The 22,753-nt window shown below is 46.0% G+C and overlaps 1 protein-coding gene across 6 annotated transcripts in view; it reads left to right on the plus strand.

The window, feature by feature from the left end:
* Positions 1-22,753, plus strand: part of MICU3 (mitochondrial calcium uptake family member 3) — a 226,188-nt gene that overhangs the window by 75,688 nt on the left and 127,747 nt on the right. For all 6 annotated transcript variants that reach the window (XM_073583605.1, XM_073583608.1, XM_073583606.1 and 3 more), the window contains exons 2-3: positions 20,045-20,198; positions 21,592-21,623. In XM_073583605.1, coding sequence (XP_073439706.1) covers positions 20,045-20,198; positions 21,592-21,623 — 186 coding nt within the window. The remainder of the gene's footprint in view (positions 1-20,044; positions 20,199-21,591; positions 21,624-22,753) is intronic.

Here is a 22,753-nt window from a genome sequence, read left to right on the forward strand (position 1 = left end):
TCCGGCCATCTGTTCTTGACCTCAGGCTGAAGCGCACTTGGGTTGTGCAGTTCTGCAGCAGGACAATGATTCAAAACACACCAGCAAGTCCACCTCTGTATGGCTTAAGAAAAAAAAAATAAAACTATGTAAGTAGCCTAGTCAAAGACCTGACCTTAATCCAATTGAGACAGCGTGTTATGACCTTAAAAAGGTAGTTCATATCACAAGTGTGTCACATCCTCCTGGGAGATCTGGGGTTAGGCGATCTTTACGTACTGTGAATTGCAGATCCTCCATTTAGCCTATCTGTTTTGTTCCTCACATGGACTTTGTTTCCTTTGGCGCTGAAGAGGTTAAGACAATTTTTGTATTATGGTTAGAGACATGCAGCTGCATCTCACATCTTATCTCGCTTCTTCTGACCTGCTAATTTCCTCTCTGTAAAACCTGGCCAGACCTTTACATCCCTGCCTGTGAACGTTTTGTTTCCTGACTTGCTGGCGTTAGGGTCCCGTTTCACTTAGCGTTTCACTTAGCGACGCACCAGCGATCCCGACAACGATACGACCTGGTAAGGATCGCTGGTGCGCCGTTAGTAAGCTGCCAAACAGGCAGATCTCTTCAGCGATGCAGCAGCCATCCAGCGATCTTCGGCGGTCGTTGGTACCTTGTCACACAGCAGCTTTTCTGACGATTCCCACCTGCGTCCCTGAGTTCTGCGTCTCCAACGAGGTTGCTCGTCGGGTCAAACACAGCGATGCGCGCTGGCCAGCGGGACGCCGACGACAAAAAAATGGCCCATGACATTCAAGCACGATTAGCGATATCCAGCGGGGTGACCTGTCGCCGCTGCGTGTCACATGTAGCGAGATTGCTGGCGAAGTCGCTGTTGTGTCACAAAATCGGTGACGCTTCAGTGATCTCATTAGCGATCTCGCTATGTGAGACAGGGGCTTTAGTGTGCTGAAGTTGGAGTTCGTAGTTGCTGCTGGAGATTATTGTCTGCTGTTTTTGGGTGTATGCTTTCTCCATTATCCTATTTCCATTTGGTTTCTATCTTCCTATCCATCCCTTTATTCCTCTTTACCCTTGGTGAGTGTTTTTGAATGTAAGTTGTTTTTTGTTATCCTTGTTTGTCTTATGTGTATTTACACTAAGATATCTGTCTCAGACCTCCTGGGGTTGGGGGGGACAGCTTAGGACATTAACAGGAGCATAGTAAGATCGGAGACTCGGCCTCTCTAACTTTAAGAGTACCCCCGGCTAGGGGTAGTTAGGGTCCCAATTCCAGAGACAGTTTGAGGCCCCCCCTTCATTACTGAAGTCTGTGACAGTAAGGCTATGTGCCCACATTAGCGTTTTTAAACGCTCAGGAAACGGGTCTCCTTCCCAGAAAATGCGCTGAAAAAAACGCGCATTTTTTGCCGCGATTTTTGCGGAAAAAATGGGCATTTTTGATGCTTTTTTCCGCGCGTCTTCTGAACTATAGGAAATAGCCAAAAACGCGGACCTAAGCAGAAATGAATGAACATGCTGTGTATTTTACCGCTAAGTGTTCCCTTAGCGGTAAAAAAATGCAACCATTGGCACAAAAAGGACAAAATGTATTAAAATGAATGGAATGCTTCTTTTAAGCGTTTTTGATGCGGTTTGACCCCGAAAAATGCATCAAAAACGATTAAAAAAGCGCAACGTGGGCACACAGCCTTAGACAGTTCATGTTCAAAACCCTCCAATGTGGCTGAATTACAACAATTCTGCAAAGATGAGTGGGACAAAATCCCTCCAGATCATTGTAAAATAATCATTGCCCTTTATGGCGAACACTTGATTGCAGTTGTTACTTCTAACAGTGGCTCAACCAGTTATTAGGTGTAGGGGCAATCACTTTTTTACACAGGGCCCTGTAGGTTTGGATTTCATTTTCCCTTAGTAATAAAGACCTTCATTTAAAAACTTTATTTTGTGTTTACTTGTGTTATCTTTGTTTAATATTTAAATTTTTTTGGTGATCTGCAACATTTAAGTATGACAAACATGCAAAAGAATAGGAAATCAGGAAGGGGCAAACACTTTTTCACACAACTGTATGCAGCCCATCGACAGTCTTTTAACAGTTTTGATCAGGCTAAGTGCAGCCTTAAGGCCCCGTCACACTAAGCGAGATTGCTAGCGATATCGCTTAAGTGTCACCGATTTTGTGACGCAGCAGCGATATTGCTAGCGATATCGTTATGTGTGATACTTGCCTCCGACCAGCTCCCCCGCTGGTTATCGCTGATCGCGCGAGAACGTCCTGGGCCGTTTCTCGTCGGCCGCTTCCTGCTGGGCTTCCTGCTGGCGCCGACGAGCGACGCGTGGACGCGGGCGGTAGAACGTCTTCATCACTGCGTCTGACAGGTAAGTAACGACCGCCGACCGCTGCTGCATCGCTGGTGAGATCTGCCTGTTTGGCAGCTCACTAGCAACCATTTAGCGATGCACCAGCGATCCTGAGCGGGTCGTATTGTTGTCGGGATCGCTGGTGCATTGCTAAATGTGACGGTACCCTTAGACTAGACAGTCTTAGTATACAGTACAAAAGATTTATAGAACATTGAGATAAACGGTTGAGAATCTAGTGGGCACATGACTGACCACTTGAACTGGGACTACAGAGGAATTGTGAGAGTGTGTGATTTGGCAACCTGCGGTCACATAGAGTAACTGCAGAAAAGTGATTAGAGCCTGGAAAACGCCTTTCATGATTATCCCAGTAGAATCCCTGATCAATTTATAATCCATTATGTAAGATATTATTTAATTAGTGGGCATGTGTATATCAATATTTTGCAACCAGGATACTGTGGAGTCCGAGATTGGGTTGCAATGCCTGGTCATGCCGTGGGTCTCCCAACCCGAGTGTGTCGCGTTTGGGTCCAGAACGCCGTGTCGAGTCCATGCATTAGCATGTGAATAAGCCCTTAGCAAAATATAAAGGAAAAAAAACATACAAGTGACATTTGTGAGTAACACCTCGTTGGAGTAATTGGAGCTCTCTGGTGTTATCATTATCATACATTTGGTGAACCTTTGTTCATACATTTTGGATTTTCGTCAAAGGGGTTATCTGGGACTTTACAAAAAAACAAAAAATGAATCTAGCACTAACAGGCAGGTAGTTGCTTCCGGTAGTTGCTGCCGGTTGTGCACAGCACCGTTCTTTCCCGACATAGAGCAGTCACAGACGCTACTGCCGGGGATTCAGGAGTCTCTGATGACTTCACGTCTACAGAGCGGAGGTTTCTTTTCTAGTTCAGAATGACCTCGGAAGTCTCGCCCAATCGCATCAGCAGACACATCTGTGCGTCTGTAACCGCTCTGTGCCGGGGATGAACAGCGCCATGCACAACAGGTAGGCAAGTAGTCGATACCTGCCTGTTAGTGCTTCGATATGTTTTTTGTTTTTTTGTAAAGTTCCAGATATCCCCTTTGACAAATTATTTTCTAAGGGCTCTGCCTCTTTCTTGTAGTGACTGGCAGGATCAGACGCTGATGACTTATTCTAACAATATGCCTCCAGTGTCTCCTGACACAGCTCCTTTGATTCCTAATAATACAGGGTTCCAGAGATATGGGCCTTTTCTTTGGTTCTAATTTTTATGGTCTTTATCAAGGGGGAGTTGCTCACAGGGTAATTATGCAGAGAAAACTAAAGACCCATCTGCGGATGATCTAGTGAGCACTGCCTCTTTGGCAAAGACCATGAAAATTAGCACTAAATAAAAAAATCTGAATACTCAGGGACAGCAGGCGTAAAATAAGATAAAGAAAAATCTAATATTAAAGAGGACTGGTAGTCATGTAAAAACGTGCCACTTTTTACCTGATGACAAGTCCTCTGTAATATTAGATTGTTTTTAAATATTGTACAATTTTTTAATTTGGTGGATACAGTTATTCTTCAAGTATTAATCTTTTCTTTTTATATCTCCACCTATTGGATCCAGTCTGAGCTTTGGCAAAAATAAATAGCATAAAAAACTGAATGAAACTGCCCTGTGTAATCCCGCTGTTACGCACCTACTCTGGTCCGCTAAACTCTCTTGTGCTCCATGTCGGGCTTTGCAGGTAGCCCAGTGTGCCCCCATGTGGTTATTTCTTAAGCCTATAAGGCCTCCCAAAATACACAGCTGTGTGTATTAAGACTTTCTGGTACAGGTTTGTCTGTGCATTGTTCTGTCCACAGCTTCCAAGACACCTGTGGTTTCCAGTCCCTGAGTTACAAGTCTGCGGCTTTCAGTACCATTGCTAACTAGCTAGATTCTCCTGGATGTCTCCTATCTGTATGCAGCTTCAATGCTTTTCAGACTCTCTAGTTACTCCTCAGTTCTGTCTGCTACCTGTTCCCTGTCTTCTAGGACCTATGCTGCATGTCTGGCGGTTTCCAAGACGTCTCCTATCCGCCTGCGGCTTCCATGGTATTTGGACTTTCTTGTTAGTTTTATCTACAACCTGTATTTGTTCTCCATGAGGCCTCCAATATGCCTGCGGGCTGCAGTAACTCTGGAATTTGCTTGGGTTGCACAGTAAGTCTACAATAAATCTGAAATCTTCAGTAACTGTGCAATCTGCTTGCGGATTCTGGTAACTCTGCAATCTACCTGCAGTTTCCATATCATTGCTGTCATAGAATCATAGAGTTGGAAGGGACCTCCTGGGCCATCTGGTCCAACCCCCTGCTCAAAGCAGGATTCGCTAAATCATCCCAGTCAGATGTCTGTCCAGCCTCTGTTTGAAGACTTCCATTGAAGGAGAACTTACCACCTCTCGTGGCAGCCTGTTCCACTCATTGATCACTCTGTCAAAAAGTTTTTTCTAATATCTAATCTGTGTCTCCTCCCATTCAGTTTCATCCCATTGCTTCTAGTCTTTCCTTGTGCAAATGAGAATAAAGTTGATCCTTCTACAATGTGACAGCCCTTTAGATATTTGTAGACAGCTATTAAGTCTCCTCTCAGTCTTCTCTTTTGCAAACTAAACGTTCCCAAATCCTGCAACCTGTCTTCAGTCTCCAGGACGTCATCTGTCTGTCTGCGGGTTCCAGTCCCTAAGTTATTTGTCTATGGCCTTCATTACCTCTGTTAGTGGTCTCCTATCTGCTTTCCGTGTCCTGCATTACTCGCTTGCTGCACCGACGCCCATAGCCGATGTACCCCCCAACACCTAGGGCTTGGAGGATTCACCTCACCTCACAGCTTCTATTATCCAGAGTAGGTTTCCTTCACCCTAGAGTGTCTGGAAGGTGGATTTTTAGTGAGATAGTCATCTGCCGTTGGACACTGCCTGCAAATATCTTTTCAGCTTGTTTCCATTGTTGAACGTGTCTAGGTTCCTCTCTAGCAACAAACTTCTTCTGTGCCGTTCTTTGCGCTTGGCTTAAAAAGAAGCATGGACAGTAGTTCAAAGCTCCTCTAATTGTTGCCTTTCATTCAATAGTTTCAAAATCAATTAGATTACAAAACAAACTAAGTGATGTATTTGTGATGTTACTAAGGCACGGATGACAGCCCGTCTGTTTGCTTAATTCTTAGCCTGGACAACTGCTGTGAGTGCTACCAAGAGTTCACCAGCTTGGTCTGCTGAGAAGAAATGACACTTATTGATGGTTTTCTTGGTTTTATTGAACTAAAACCTAACCATTACTTAATTTCATGATTCAGTTCCCATCATTTTCAAGATCTCTGCTTGCATTCAGTGAGAGAGTGGGACAACCAGTTTTGTCATGACTGCAGGGTTTGTTAAAAAAAAGACACCTTTCATGCACTGTAAAGGCCTCCATATACATTAAACTAAAGGCTATCGGCACGACCCAGAGGCGTATCTAGGTTTTCTGGCACCCGGGGCAAGTATTTGGTTCGGCGCCCCCCCCAAGTACATGTGCGACTTGCACACTTAGCCATGTACCCACGTGCTGCTCTCCCTAATGCTCTCAATGTTCAGTAAAAAACTCGCACAGCAGCGTGACACTCAGGCCCACATTTTAAACTATATGGCCTCAGTGGATAACCGTCTTCTGGCTCTCCAGTCCGCAGCCTCCACTCCACCCCAGGCTGCAGCTCCCCACCCATCACCCCGTCTAGCAAAGCCCCCACGCTTTAACGGCGATCCCAAATTATGCAGAGGGTTCCTGAACCAATGTCTGCTACACTTTGAGCTGTCCCCTCTGCAGTATTCCACTGACCGGGCCAAGGTTGCTTTTGCCGTGTCTCACTTGGAAGAGGAGGCCCTGGCTTGGGTAAACCCCCTCTGGGAACGAGATGATCCCATAGTCTCCCAGCTGTCCATTTTTCTGGACACCTTTCGAAAGGTGTTCGATGAACCGGGTCGCTTAGCCTCTACTACCGAAGCACTGTTTAATCTACACCAGGGGGCGCTCTCGGTAGGTCAGTACGCCATTCGGTTCCGTACCCTATCTTCTGAGTTGGGGTGGAACAATGAGGCCTTGGTGGGAGCCTTCTGGCGGGGACTCTCGGCTCGAATTAAAGACGAGTTAGCAGGCCGTGATATTCCAGCCTCCCTGGAGGACCTGATCTCCTTGGCCACCCGCATCGACCTACGATTCCAGGAGCGATCCCGCGAGGCCGCCAGCGAGAGAAGACCTCGCGTCCTACCGGTCGCTCGCAGCCCTCCTCGCTCCCGTCCGGCGTCGTCTTCTGTGGTTCCTGCACCGGAGCCCATGCAAGTAGATCGGCTAAAACCGGTGGAGGAACGCCGGAGAGAGAGGATCGAACAGGGGCTCTGCTTCTATTGTGGGAGTGCTTCCCACTTCCTCCGTTCCTGCCCTATCCGCCCGGGAAACGCCTCCGCCTAGGACAGGTAAGAGAGGCCTCCCTAGGTGATTATGATTCCTCTCTACCTTTGGTTCTCTCCGTTCTTCTGCATATAGGCTCCAAACGTTTCTCTGAGTGGGCTTATCTTGATTCAGGCGCAGCGGGCAACTTTATTCAGTTCGAGGCGGTTAAGAGACTTCGGATCCCTGTGCGATCCCTGGAGACTTCTCGGCAGATTGCTTCGGTCGACGGCCAACCCTTGCGGATGTCCGTTACTCAGGTCACCGAAGAAGTGGAACTTCAGATTGGAGCCTTACACCGGGAGAAGATTGTCTTTTATGTACTGCCCGTGCTATCCCATACTATCCTCTTGGGCCTACCCTGGTTGAGAACGCACGAGCCTACCTTGAACTGGCGCTCCGGGGACATTCTGCGCTGGGGACAGTCTTGTCAAGACCGATGTCTGTCTGCCATTCTACCGAAGAACTTCACGCCTCTCACTTTGACCTCCACTGATCTTCCATCGGCCTATTGGGCTTTCTCGGACGTCTTCGATAAGAAGGAGGCAGAGGTTCTACCCCCGCATCGATCCTACGATTGCCCAATCGATCTGGTCCCAGGCTCGAGGTCGGATCTATCCTTTATCCCCTCCCGAGACTCTGGCCATGACCGAATATATCCAGGAGAACTTGGCCAGAGGCTTCATTCGCAAGTCGTCGTCACCTGCTGGAGCAGGCTTCTTTTTCGTCAAGAAAAAGGATGGGTCTCTTCGCCCCTGCATTGATTATCGGGGTCTCAACAACATTACCATCAAAAACAAATACCCGCTGCCTCTCATTCCGGAGCTATTTGACCGTGGTCGCACCTGTTAACTTGACTTCCTTACCGTCGGGTAAGACCTTCGTGCAGGAAAGTGAGCGGAGACGAGTACTACGTTGGGGCCATACCTCCAAACTAGCCGGCCATGTAGGCCTCAAGAAAACGCTCCTTCTCATTTCTCGTTTTTATTGGTGGCCATCGCTTCGTCAAGATGTCCGAGACTTCATCGCCTCGTGCCCATCGTGTGCCAGAAACAAAGTCCCACGACATCTACCCTCCGGACTCTTACACCCGCTTCCGATTCCTTCGGCTCCCTGGCAGCATGTTGCAATGGACTTTATTACCGATCTGCCCCGGTCTTCTGGTCACACCGTCATCTTGGTCGTGGTGGATCGGTTTTCTAAGATGGCCCATTTTATTGCTCTGCCCGGCTTACCCTCCGCGCCTGAATTGGCGAAGATTTTCGTCACCCATGTGTTCCGGATTCACGGCTTCCCCAAACATATCGTTTCTGACAGAGGGGTTCAGTTCACCTCACGGTTTTGGAGGGCCCTGTGCCGTATGATGGAGGTAACGTTGGACTTCTCCTCTTCCTACCATCCCCAGACCAACGGCCAGGCTGAACGCACGAATCAAATCCTTGTTTCTTATCTTCGGCATTTTTCCAACGCCCACCAGAATGATTGGTCCAACCTACTCCCTTAGGCTGAATTCACCTACAACAACCATACCAGTGAATCCTCCTCCAAATCACCCTTCTTCATTGTCTATGGACAACATCCAGGTGTACCTCTGCCGGTACCTCCTGTCTCGGGTGTGCCGGCGGCCGATCTTCTGACCGAGGAGTTCTCCAGGGTCTGGCAGGAGACCAAAACCGCGCTTGATCTGGCTCAAGGTAGGATCAAGAGACATGCGGACAAAAGACGCCTGGATTCTCCACTGTACCAACCCGGAGATAAAGTATGGCTGTCTTCAAAGTTTGTCCGCCTAAAACAACCCTCGTACAAACTGGGTCCTCGGTATATAGGTCCATTTGAAGTCTTGGCTCGTATCAATGATGTCGCCTACAAGTTAAAACTTCCCGCCTCGCTGAGAATTCCTAATTCGTTCCATGCTTCTCTCCTAAAGCCTGTTATCCTGAACCGTTTTCACTCTTCCACTGGCCGCTCACCCCTGCCTGTGTCCGCACAGGATGTCTTTGAAGTTAAAGACATTCTTGCGATGAAAAGATCCAGAGGTAGGACCCTCTACTTAATTGACTGGAAAGGATTCGGTCCCGAGGAGAGATCTTGGGAGCCTCGCGAGAATATTCAGGCTCCTCGTATCCTAGCCCGATTTCTTTCTGGCCTTAAGAGGGGGGGGCGTAAGGAGGGGGGTACTGTCACGCTCACCTCCCCAGCGCGTCCTCCGGCCTCTGCAGCCGCCGCTCGGACCGCTGCCACCACAGCGCGTCCTGACCTTGCTTCGGGCCCTGCTCCTGCCGCCGCCGCGCCGCCCGCCTCTGCTGCGTCCCCTGTTGCCATGACGCCGGCGGTCTCCGCTCTCCTCCCTGGCTCCACGCTGTCCAAGCACTTCCGGTCCTCTCGGCCCGCCTCCTCTGCCTCTCTCCAGGTACGCAGGCGCACGCCCCCCCTGTCCAGGCGTCCTATCCCTCGGATCCCAGACTCCGCCTCTCCCTAACCCGGAAGTCCTCCTGCGTGCCCTATATCAGGCAGCCTCTCCCTAGGCTCCCTGCCTGATTATCAATTGTGCTTCGCGCTCTGATATCGGGTCCACGTCTCCTAGCGCTCTGTCTGTCTCTGTGCCTTGTACTCCTCCTGACTTCCCGTTAGTCTGCCTGTCAGTTACCCTCTCGTGTTCCTTTCCAGGTCTACTCCGTTCCTGTCCTCGCCCGCCTGTTCCAGCTTCCCTTCTGCTACATGTTCCAGCATCCCTCCTGGTGGTCACCTCCCTCCTCGCGGCAACAGCAGTCTCCCCTGTGGTCGTCTTCATTCCCACCGGTTCTCCAGTCCTCCCCCGGCTTACGTCATCCTCCGGTTGTCCCGGGGTATCAGCTTCCGCGGCGATAGTCTCCCTTGGGTCTGCCCCTTACACTCCCTGTATAGGGGGTGGTCCACCTGGTCAGCTCGCCTAGGGGAGGTTCGTCGTCGCGGTCCTGAGGGTTCAGCTCCCGGAGGTTCCCAGCCTCACATCATAACATATGGGCACTGGACTATGGGATGAAGGATATGTATGATGGGTATATGGGCACGGGACTATGAGATGAAAGATGTCATATGGGTATATGGGCACTGGACTATGGGTTGGAGGATATGTATGACGGGTATATGGGCACGGGACTATGGGATGGAGGATGTGTGATGGGTATGTGGGCACTGGACTATGGGATGGAGGATATGTATGACGGGTATATGGGCGCTCGACTTTGGGATGGCGAATATGTATGACGGGTATATGGGCAAGGGACTATGGGATGGAGAATATGTATGATGGGTATATGGGCATGGGACTATGGGATGGAGGATATGTGATGGGTATATGGGCACTCGACTATTGGATGGAGGATATGTATGATGGGTATATGTGCACGGGCCTATGGGATGGAGGATATGTATGAATGGTATATGGGCATGGGACTATGGGATGGAGGATATGTATGATGGGTGTATGGGCATGGGACTATGGGATGGAGGATGTGTATGACGGGTATATGGGCACGGGACTATGGGATGGCGGATATGTATATGGGCACGGGACTATGGGATGGAGGATGTGTGATGGGTATATGGGCACTGGACTTAGGGATGGAGGATATGTATGATGGGTATATGGGCATGGGACTATGGGATGGAGAATATGTATGATGGGTATATGGGCATGGGACTATGGGATGGAGGATGTGTGATGGGTATATGGACACTCGACTATGGGATGGATGATATGTATGATGGGTATATGGGTACGGGCCTATGGGATGGAGGATATGTATGATGGGTATATGGGCACGGGCCTATGGGATGGAGGATATGTATGATCGGTGTATGGGCATGGGACTATGGGATGGAGGATGTGTGATGGGTATATGGGCATGGGACTATGGGATGGAGGATGTGTGATGGGTATATGGGCACGGGACTATGGTATGGGATGGAGGATAATTATAATTTGTTATAACTAACCACAGCTAGTTACTATGCCCGGGCAGCGCCGGGCTCTTCAGCTAGTAATAAATAATAATAATACGGCTAATGTGGATTTGCTGAAATGACAAGAAGTTAGAGTGTAAGAAAGCCTCAGTGGCCTATGTAAAAACTGCAAGATTTCTGATTTTTTATATTTAATAAAGATTTTGATATGTAAAAAAAAAAATGGCAAAATAAAAAATACATTTTATGCAAAACAACTGCTCCCTTTAATGCATTCTATATGGAAGCATTAAGGTTATGTACACATGCCATTTTTTGGATCTGCGCTAAAATACTTCCCGAAAACTTCTTTAACTCCTTAACGAGTGCCGATACGCCTTTTAACGGCGGCCCAGTTAAGGGTAGTTATTCCTCAGTGCCGCTTTTTAAAGGCATTGAGATATAAGGGTATAGCTCCCCCCAGCGTCGGAAAATCATGATCAGGGCCAGTTTTTACAGTCCCCTGTCACGTGATCAAATAATAGCATTCACACAAAATAAATTAGTTAATTTCTCTTTCCTTTGATATGATCTAATATATCAGAGAAGAAAGAAATGGGGTCCCTAGAGCCCCCATGCCGATACCTGTGCAATTTCAGGCTCTCCTGATCTGTCCCCCAGTCCTCCGTGTCGTCTTCCTGGAAAGTAATGGCGGGCGCATGCGCAGTGTTCCCGACGAGATCATCCGGCCGGTACCCAGCAACAATAGGGAATTTTTCCTATTAGTTCCTTTTGATCACTATGATAGACACTATCAAAGTGATCAAAATAAAAAAAATACTATATCAAATCCCCCTTTGTCACACCCTTAGTTAGATTAAAGTTATAAAATATATATTTTTTTATTTTTTGCAGTTAGGGTTGGGGTTGGACTTAGGGTTGTGTTAGGGTTAAGGTTGGGGTTACAATTGGGTTTTTTTCAAAAGTAAAAAAATGACAATATGACGGCTAGTGTTGAGCGCAAGTGCTCGCTACTCAAGTTTGCATCGGGTGCTTGGGTATGCATGGAGTATCGTGGATCCTTGCATGTTTTTTTTGGTGTGTATAACAGCCGTAAAACATGCTGGACACGGATTTGAGCTTGTCACTCAACCACCCGCGGTATTTGGTGCATATGCGAGCACCCGATGGAAACTCGAGTAGCAACATATTCAATTTGACAACCTAATTTTATCAAATTATGTGTCATACCTGTGGGTTCAAAATGCTCCCTATACCCCTTGATAAAATCCTTGAGGGGTTTATTTTCCAAAATGGGGTCACTTGTGGGGGATTCCACTGTTTAGGCACATCAGGTGCTCTGCAAACGCGACATGGCATCTACTCTCGATTCCAGTACATTTTGCATTCAAGAAGTCAAACGGTGCTGCTTCCAAGCCCTGCTGTGCACCCAAACAGTAGTTTTCCTCCACATATGGGGTTTCGGTGTACTCAGAAGAAATGGCACAACAAATTCTGGGGTCCATTTTTCCTTGTTAACCTTGTGAAAATAAAAACGTTTGGGTCTAAAGTAAATATTTTGCTTCAGTTCTCGTGAAGCAACTGAAGGGTTAATAAACTTCTTGAATGTGGTTTTGAGCACCTTGAGGGGTATAGTTTTTAGAATGGTGTCACTTTTGAGTATTTGATGTCATATAGACCCCTCAAAGTCACTTCAAATATGATGTGTTCCCTAAAAAATTGTGCTGATGTAAAGTAGACATGTGGGAAATGTTATTTACTAACTATTTTGTGTGATATGACTCTCTGAATAAGGGCATAAAAATTAAATGTTTCAAAATTGCTAAATTTTCATTATTTTTGCCAACTTTACTATCTTTTCATAAATAAATGCACGTCATATGGATTAAATTTTACCACTAACATGAAGTGTCAAAACTTGCTGTGCACATGCTCCATGTTTTGTAACTTCTTTTAATCACTTCAGGCTTCAAAAGCTGTGAAGTAGCTAAAAGAAGTGACATACAGGACTGATTCCTCTGGAGGCTGTGCATACAGAATGAAAAAGACACTGGCGACAAAGCCACCTCAGAAGATGTCTAAAGAGATGTTAGCAAAGGCACTTTCGGAAACAGCCAGCAGTGTTTTTCCTGAAGTGTTCTTTTTTCTTCTTTTTGGACATCTTTTATGGCGGTTTTTATTCTTGTACGTGAAAAAAGGACTGATATTCATCAGTGTTGGGTTAGGCTGGTTTTACACTTACCTCTTATGAATGAGTCACCGTAGGAGGCAAAAACAGAAATACTAGCTAAGTCCAGAAAACCAGAGAAGTTGGCAGCTATCGGATTGCAGAACCCTGAACCTATCAACAACAACTAGCAGTAGCTGTGGGGGGTTCCTGCGGTGCCCTAGACCCCTCGATCACAGCCGGAGAACTAAATAGCCTAAAGACAGAAAGGGAAATCTAAACTGCCCCAGAGCAGACCCCAAAGCAATAGGCAGCCCCCAACATATAATGACGGTGAAGCAAGATGAAAAAACACTCACACAGATAGAAAGAACGGCTGAGCAAATGATGGGGCCCAAGCTAACTAAATAGGACAGGATAGAAAAGCTGCTGTCTGCAATCCGCCCAAAACCCTATCAAAACAAGAGCCAACAGACTGATAGGGAAAAAAACCCTGAAGACGCTAGGCTTCAAAAAGACTATATCAGTACTCAGGTATTTTCTGAAGACAGAGCAAAAAGGAATTCAGCTCACCCCAGCAGGGAATGGCAGAAATCCAGAAAAACAAGGCAAAACAAAACACAAATGCAAAAAGCAGAGCAGAAAACTTAGCTTTTGAGGAGCAGGAATCAGACTGGTCTCCTGGAATCCCTCAGAGAGATCACCAGCAAGGCAGAAGGGCGTCGGCTGCCTTATATCCAGTCAGCAATTCCAGTCACCCAGTCATCATCCTGCTGCACAGGTGCTTGGTAATCAGCCTCACTATCTTCCTTCACCAGAAGAGGGAGTTCATCAGACCTCAATGGTGAAGGGGAAAATGAACTCACAACAGTACCTCCCCCTTGAGGAGGGATCACCGAACCCTCATCCACGCCACCAGGGCGATCAGGGTGAGCCCGATGAAAGGCACGCACCAATCTTTTGGCATGAATATCAGAGGCAGAGACCCAGGAATTATCCTCCTGACCATAACCCTTCCACTTAACCAAATACTGGAGTCTCCGTCTAGCCAGACGGGAATCCAGTATCTTCTCTACCTCATATTCCATGTTACCTTCAACCAATACAGGGTCCGGAGGTGCCACCCCAGGAACAACTAGTTCAACAAACCTCTTCAACAAGGATTTATGAAACACATTATGGATTTTAATTGTGACAGGAAGAGCCAAACGAAAAGAGACCGGATTAATAATCTCCAAAATCTTGTAAGGTCCAATAAATCTAGGCTTAAACTTAGGAGAAGCCACTTTCATAGCGATATTTTTTGATGATAACCAAACCATATCACCAACCTTAAACTGGGGACGAATGGTCCTATGTCGGTTGGAAAACCGCTGGGCCTTTTCCTGGGAGAGAGATAACTTATCCACCACTTGGTCCCAGATCTGGTGCATTCTCTCCACCACAGTGTCAACACCTGGGCAGGCAGAAGGCTCCACCTGCCCTGAAGAAAATCGAGGATGAAACCCAAAGTTACAAAAAAAAGGTGACATCAAAGTGGCAGAACTAGCTCTATTATTTAAAGCAAACTCGGCCAAGGGCAAAAATGAAACCCAATCATCCTGAACAGCGGAAAGAAAACATCTCAAATATGACTCCAAGGTCTGGTTTGTTCTCTCCGTCTGCCCATTGGTCTGAGGGTGAAAAGCAGAGGAGAAGGACAACTGAATTCCCAGCTTGGAACAGAAAGTCCTCCAAAATCTAGACACAAACTGAACACCTCTGTCAGATACAATGTTCTCAGGAATCCCGTGCAAGCGAACCACCTGTTGCAAAAACAGGGGCACCAACTCAGAGGAAGATGGCAACTTAGGGAGTGGTACAAGATGAACCATCTTAGAGAACCTATCACAAATCACCCAAATAACAGTCATTCTCTGAGAGACAGGCATATCAGACATGAAATCCATTGAAATATGGGTCCATGGCCTCCTGGGGACCGGCAAAGGCATCAACAACCCACTAGAGCGAGAACAAGGTTTAGACCGGGAGCAAGTCCCACAGGACTGCACAAAATTCCTGACATCACGAGACAAGGCGGGCCACCAAAAAGACCGACTCACCAGATCTCTAGTACCAAAAATACCTGGATGACCAGCCAATGCAGAGCAATGAACTTCAGACATCACTCTCTTCTTCCACTGGTCAGGAACATACAACTGTCCACTGGGCCAACGCTCAGGTTTGTCCTCCTGGAACTCTTCCAGAGCACGTCTCAAATCGGGCAAGATGGCAGAAAGAACTACCCCTTCGCCTAAGATGGTAGCAGGCTTGGTCACCACAGGAGAATCAGCAATGAAGCTCCTAGAGAGAGCATCAGCCTTGACATTCTTAGTGCCAGGAAGAAAAGAGACCACAAAATCAAAACGTGTAAAAAACAAGGCCCACCTAGCCTGTCTAGGGTTCAAGCGTTTGGCCGACTCCAGGTAAATCAAATTCTTGTGGTCAGTGAGGACCACGACTTGATGTTTAGCTCCCTCCAACCAATGTCTCCACTCCTCAAATGCCCATTTCATGGCTAACAGTTCCTGATTCCCCACATCATAGTTCAGATGGAGAGAACTTTCGGGAAAAGAAAGCACAGGGATTCATTTTAGATGTTACAGGATCCTTTTGGGACAAAACAGCTCCTGCACCAATCTCACAAGCGTCCACCTCTACCTGGAACGGGAGTGAGACATCAGGTTGCCGCAAAACCGGGGCAGAAGTGAATCTTCGCTTCAGCTCCTGAAAGGAAGAAACAGCCTCCGGAGACCAATTCAACACATCAGCACCCTTCTTAGTCAGATCAGTCAATGGCTTGGCAATACTAGAAAATTTTGCTATAAATTTCCGATAAAAATTAGCAAAACCCAAAAACTTCTGGAGGGCCTTCAAAGAAGTGGGCTGAACCCAATCATAAATGGCCTGTACCTTGGCCGGGTCCATTTCAATAGTTGACGGAGACAAAATAAATCTCAAAAATGAAATCCTCTGTACCCCAAAAAGGCATTTCTATCCTTTGACATACAGGGAATTCTCCCTCAAGATCCGGAACACAGTCCGAACATGTTCCACATGAGAATCCCAATCCTTGGAGAAGATCAAAATATCATCCAGATAGATAAACAAAAATTTATCCACAAAGTCTAGGAAAATGTCGTTCATGAAGCACTGGAAGACAGAAGGGGCATTAGTGAGCCCAAAAGGCATCACCAGGTACTCAAAATGTCCCTCCGGAGTATTAAACGCCATCTTCCATTCATCCCCATGCTTAATGCGGATAAGATTATACGCCCCCCTGAGGTCAAGCTTGGTAAACCAGCAAGCACCCTTAACTCTGGAGAATAGATCCAAGATCAGGGGTAACGGATACTGATGTTTAATAGTAATTTTGTTGAGGGCACGATAATCAATACAAGGCCTTAATGAACCATCCTTTTTGGCCACGAAAAAAAAATCGACACCTAAGGGTGAAGAGGATGGTCTAATATGACCCTTCTTCAATGCCTCCTTAATATAGGATCGCATAGCCTCGTGCTCGGGTACAGATAAATTGAAGAGCCGACCCTTGGGAAATTTACACCCCGGGCTCAGTTCAATTGCACAGTCCTATCTCCTATGAGGAGTCAAAGACGCAGACTCATTCTCACTAAATACATCATAAAAGTCCGCCAAATAGTCAGGAACATCATGCGACTGAGGAGAGGTGGAAAAAACCGGAGCCTCACTAAGGGCACACCGACAACCCCAACTCACCACAGACACAGATTTCCAATCCAAAACTGGATTATGAATTTGCAACCAGGGAAACCCCAGAACAATGGTATCATGCAAATTATGCAACACCAAAAATCTGCAATTTTCTTGATGGTCTGGGGCGACCTGCATTACCACCTGGGTCCAAAACTGAGGCTTATTTTTCTCCAAAGGAGTAGCATCAATCCCCCTCAAAGGGATAGGCGTCCGCAGAGGCGTCATCGGAAATCCACAACGTTTAGCAAAATCCAAGTCCATTAGGTTCAGGGCTGCTCTCGAATCCACAAAAGCTTTGGCGGAAAATGTGGATAGGGAGCAGATCAGAGTAATTGCCAGAAGAAACTTAGGTTGAACACCACCCACAGAAAACGTGTGTGCAAAACGTTTCTCTCGTTTAGGACAGACAGAAATAATATGCGAGGCTTCTCCACAAAAAAAACACAGCTTATTACGCCTTCTGAACTCCTGACGTTGCTCCCTGGACAAAACTCTATCACATTGCATAGGTTCAGACACTTGTTCAACAGGTGGCAACACCTTTCGTGCAGTCCTGCGTTCACGTAAACGCCGATCAACCTGAATGGCTAATGACATAGAATCGTCAAGACCAGAGGGAACAGGAAATCCCACCATAGTATCTTTTACGGCTTCTGACAAACCCTTCCGAAAGAGAGCTGCCAAGGCATTATCATTCCAGGTAGTAAGGACCGCCCACTTTCGGAATTTTTGACAGTACAATTCTGCAGAATCTCGACCCTGGCTCAATGCCAACAGGGTCTTTTCAGCCTGATCAATAGCATTAGGTTCGTCATACAACAACCCCAAGGCTTGAAAAAATGCGTTCACATTAGTCAGAATAGGATCATCTGGTTTCAAAGAAAACGCCCAATCCTGGGGATCGCCACGCAGCAAAGAGATGACAATTTTAACCTGCTGCACGGAGCTCCCTGACGAGTTAGGCTTCAAGCCAAAAATTAATTTACAATTATTTTTGAAATTCAAAAATTTAGACCCATCCCCAAAAAACACATCAGGAGTAGGGATCTTTGGTTCGGCAGCATGTGAATGAGCAAGGTAGGCGGAAATTCCCCGCACTTCTGCAGCGAGCTGCTCCACACGATCAGACAATTGCTTTATCTCCATTGAGAGAAAAAAAAATTCCCCCTACGGCCTCAGAGATATAGATTACAATTCTTTCCTGCTATTGAGTACCCTAGGATCTGCGGTATGGTGGGTGATTCTCTTATGAATGAGTCACCGTAGGAGGCAAAAACAGAAATACTAGCTAAGTCCAGAAAACAGGAGAAGTTGGCAGCTATCGGATTGCAGACCCCTGAACCTATCAACAACAACTAGCAGTAGCCGTGGGGGGTTCCTACGATGCCCTAGACCCCTCGATCACAGCCGGAGAACTAAATAGCCTAAAGACAGAAAGGGAAATCTAAACTGCCCCAGAGCAGACCCCAAAGCAATAGGCAGCCCCCAACATATAATGATGGTGAAGCAAGATGAAAAAACACTCACAAAGATAGGCTGAGCAAATGATGGGGCCCAAGCTAACTAAATACAGGATAGAAAAGCTGCTGTCTGCAATCCGCCCAAAACCCTATCAAAACAAGAGCCAACAGACTGATAGGGAAAAAAACCCTGAAGACGCTAGGCTTCAAAAAGACTATATCAGTACTCAGGTATTTTCTGAAGACAGAGCAAAAAGGAATTCAGCTCACCCCAGCAGGGAATGGCAGAAATCCAGAAAAACAAGGCAAAACAAAACCAAAACACAAATGCAAAAAGCAGAGCAGAAAACTTAGCTTTTGAGGAGCAGGAATCAGACTGGTCTCCTAGAATCCCACAGAGAAATTACCCGCAAGGCAGAAGGGAGTCGGCTGCCTTATATCCAATCAGCAATTCCAGTCACCCAGTCATCATCATCCTGCACAGGTGCTTGGTAATCAGCCTCACTACCTTCCTTCACCAGAAGAGGGAGTTCATCAGACCTCAATGGTGAAGGGGAAAATGAACTCACAACACTTACCGTATTTTCGGGGGTCGATTTTGCGGCGTGTGCTGTACGGCCGTCAGGGCTGTTTTTGTGGCCGTGATAAAAGATCGAGCTTGCTGACACGGCCCCCATTGTAACCAATGAGGCTGCAAAGGCAAAAGGAAGTTTGTTTTTGCTGTGCTTTGTCACGTCCGGTTTTGCGGAACGCCGGTTTTTTTTCCAATACTATTTCCATAGTATTGGGGAAAAAACAGCGATCCGCATACATTTTTTTGCGGCCCGTTATTGTGGTACACCACAAAAAATGTGGCGATACGGCCCACAAAAACGGGCCACAATACTGGACCGCAAAAAATGTGGTAAGGTAAAAACAGCCTCAGTGTTTCAGTTTTTTCCATCAGTGTTTGGTCAGTGTACCAGTTTTTTCCATCAGTGTTTGGTCAGTGTACCAGTTTTTTCCTTCAGTGTTTGGGCAGTGTACCAGTTTTTTCCATCAGTGTTTGGTCAGTGTACCAGTTTTTTCCTTCAGTGTTTGGTCAGTGATTTTCTCGCAGGCCAAAAAAGTAAACCTGTATCAGCTGATAGCAGGGTTGGAATTCAGTTTCTGGAGCAAAAACGTCGACACCTCGAAAACTTTTGGTGCATCTTCAGTAGAAAAGAGTGTAAAACTAATACTCCTCTTAAGAGCTTGTTCATGCGTCTAATTTTCTCATGCGAGTGCTAGTTGTGGTTTTCCGGAATAGCACTCATACCTATGATATTCTAGGAGGTTGTGCACATTTCCAATTTTTTTTCTTCGACCAAAATATCGGAGACATGTCTGATTTTGATCTGTGTAGCATTAAGGCCGGGATCACACATGCGATAAACTCGGACGAGCCTCGCATCTTAATACCCGGCACTGCCGCCGGCACTCGGGAGTGGAGAGTGCGGCTGCATAGAAATACATACAGCTGAACGCTCCGCTCCCGAGTGCCGGCGACAGTGCCGGGTATTGACGTGCGAGACTCGTCCGAGTTTCTTGCAAGTGTGACCCCAGCCTAATATCAGCAATGCAAGTCTTTGGGTCCGTGAAAAGATCGCTCTGCACTCGGATGACATCAGAGTGCAATTCAATCGTCACGGACTGTTAGAAAGGAGAAGGTGGAAAACTTTTTTTTTTCTCTCTATGTGCGAGAATAACTGATGACACTCAGATCTCAATCTAATTAAACGCTAGTCAAAATCTGATTAGAATATTCGGTCCATTTTCTCATATGTGGAAAATACAGATGTGTGTGAATGAGCCCTAAGTGTTTGCATACAGCACTTATGTAATCATTGCTTTCTCTCCCTACAGAGCTCCTCAGAAAAATCTGATTTCGAGGATCTGGACATGTTTGCTAGCTCCCGTGAGCAGAGGTTTCGTGTATTTGCGTCTCTAGAATTTGAAGGACAACTATACATGACGCCAAGGGATTTCTTGGAATCCGTCACTACTGATGAGCCAAGAAGTAAGTGTTACTTATCACTGCTTCAGTCCAATAGATCTTTAATCTTGCACCCATTGTAAACAGGCAGGGGCAGATTTCATCACTGTACAGACTATAAACCTGCTGGGATTGAGCAGATCTTTTATGTTGTAAGAATAGGCTATCATTGTGTGATTGGTGGGTACACAACCCCCCGAACCACCACCACCACCATCACTAAATTATAGTCTGGGGCAAGAAATGCTGTACACCTAAAAACAATACATAAACACAAGAAACAAGGGTGATGTATGAAAAATGCATGAAACACTTGCAAGCAATATCAAATAGTATGTGTAAAATACCGAGCAAAAAGTAAAAACATTTAAAGGGAACTTGTCATGACCAGCAATATTACTTACCTAGAGAGATAGAGTTAATCTGCAGGTGACTAATGTTAAAATCTCGCCTTACTGGAGCAGCAGCTACAGGGAAAAAATAAACTTAGATCCTCTCTGAAGCCACCAGCCTTTAGTCATCGGGACGGTGCAAGGAGTGATTACAGTAACTGTACTGTGAGCGGCGGCGGTAATCGCTCCCCTGCACAATGATTGCCAGCGTCCTCTGCACACACATGCTGCATGCGCATGCTGCAGAGCAGGCTGTCGATCACAGGGCAGGCGCTCAATCAAAACTTTATTTTCTCCCTGTAGCCACTGCTCCAGTAGGCAGGCAAGCATTATTATAACACTATTTACATTCAGGTTAACCCAATATTTGCAGGTACATAGCATTTCTGGACATGACCGGTTACCTTTAAAAACTAATACTGTTAATGCACAGAATACAAACCCTAGTGAGCAGCCATCTCCCGGACCAAGCCCCGTATATATTGTCAAATCATAACTCACCAAAACTAAAGTGCAAAAGAAAAAATATAAACCCATAAATGTTCCATGGTGGATATGTGGTTGTCCACATATGGCCGCATTTACCTCTGACAGCAGCAGCCATGGGAGGATCTCCAGTCAGTGCTGATAACGCTCAGGGTTTGCAGATCTGTGCATTTTGTAGTTTTTACCTTTTTGTTGGTGTGTTTGCACGTAGTTCAATACAAATTGCTGCTGCTTTTTGATACTTGATTTTGTTTGAGAGCATATACTGTATAACATTTTTATCACACCAATTTTGTTTATTTTCTAAATACCCACATAAAGACCCCCTTTGCCTGGCATGGTGGGCACTGTGTCAGTTTACACAATTATTACAGTCCCAGTAGCAGCGCTTGTATACTGTATATACAGTCTCCATTATCACCAAGAACTATGATTGTGTTTTGGGATTTTTTTAGTCACTCCCCATTTGACAGTAACATGTGTAACCAGATATTGCACTGATAGTGGGATTTTTATAATTTATCTTTATTGTTTTTTAGACTCTAAGAAGTGGAGATCTCTGTCAAGACAAGTAAGTTTTTATATACTAACACTAGCTATCTATCCAACTTACTATCTATCATCTATCTGTTATCTATCTATCTAATATCTCTATCTATCTATCCCATATCTATCTATCCCATATCTATCTATCTATCTCATTATCTATCTTTCTATCTATCTAATATCTCTCTTTATCTATCCCGCATCTATCTAATATCTCTGTCTATCTTTCTCATATATCTCTAGCTATCATCTATCTATATATCTACAGATGCTTCTCACAAAATTAGAATATCATCAAAAAGTGAATTTATTTCAGTTCTTCAATACAAAAAGTGAAACTCATATATTATATAGTCATTACACACACAGGGATCTATTTCAAGTGTTTATTTCTGTTAATGGTGATGACTATGGCTTACAGCCAATGAAAACCCAAAAGTCATTATCTCAGTAAATTAGAATACTTTATAACACCAGCTTGTACAATTGTTTTAAAATCGGAAATGTTGGCCTGCTGAAATGTATGTTCAGTAAATGCACTCAATACTTGGTCGGGGCTCCTTTGGCATCAGTTAATGCATCAATGCGGAGTGGCATGGAGACGATCAGCCTGTGGCAGTGCTGACGTGTTATGGAAGCCCAGGTTGCTTCGATAGCAGCCTTCAGCTCGTCTGCATTGTTGGGTCTGGTGTCTCTCATCTTCCTCTACAATACCTCATAGATTCTCTATGGGGTTAAGGTTAGGTGAGTTTGCTGGCCAATCAAGCACAGTGATACGGTTATTCGTAAACCAGATATTGGTACTTTTGGCAGTGTGGACAGGTGCCAAGTCCTGCTGGAGAATGAAATTTCCATCTCCAAAACGCTTGTTGACAGAGGGAAGCATGAAGTGCTCTAAAATTTCCTGGTAGACAGCTGAGCTGGCTTTGGTCTTGATAAAACACAGTGGACCTACACCAGCAGATGACATGGCTCCCCAAACCATCACTGATTGTGGAAACTTCACACTAGACCTCCAGCAGCTTGGATTGTGGCCTCTCCACTCTTCCTCCAGACTCTGGGACCTTGATTTCCAAATGAAATGCAAAATCTACTTTCATCTGAAAACAACAACTTGGACCACTGAGCAACCGTCCAGATCTTTTTCTCCTTGGC

The sequence above is a fragment of the Dendrobates tinctorius genome, unplaced genomic scaffold, assembly GCF_039654945.1.
Source record: "Dendrobates tinctorius isolate UK_male_01 unplaced genomic scaffold, ASM3965494v1 ptg000079l, whole genome shotgun sequence".
NCBI lineage: Eukaryota > Metazoa > Chordata > Amphibia > Anura > Dendrobatidae > Dendrobates > Dendrobates tinctorius.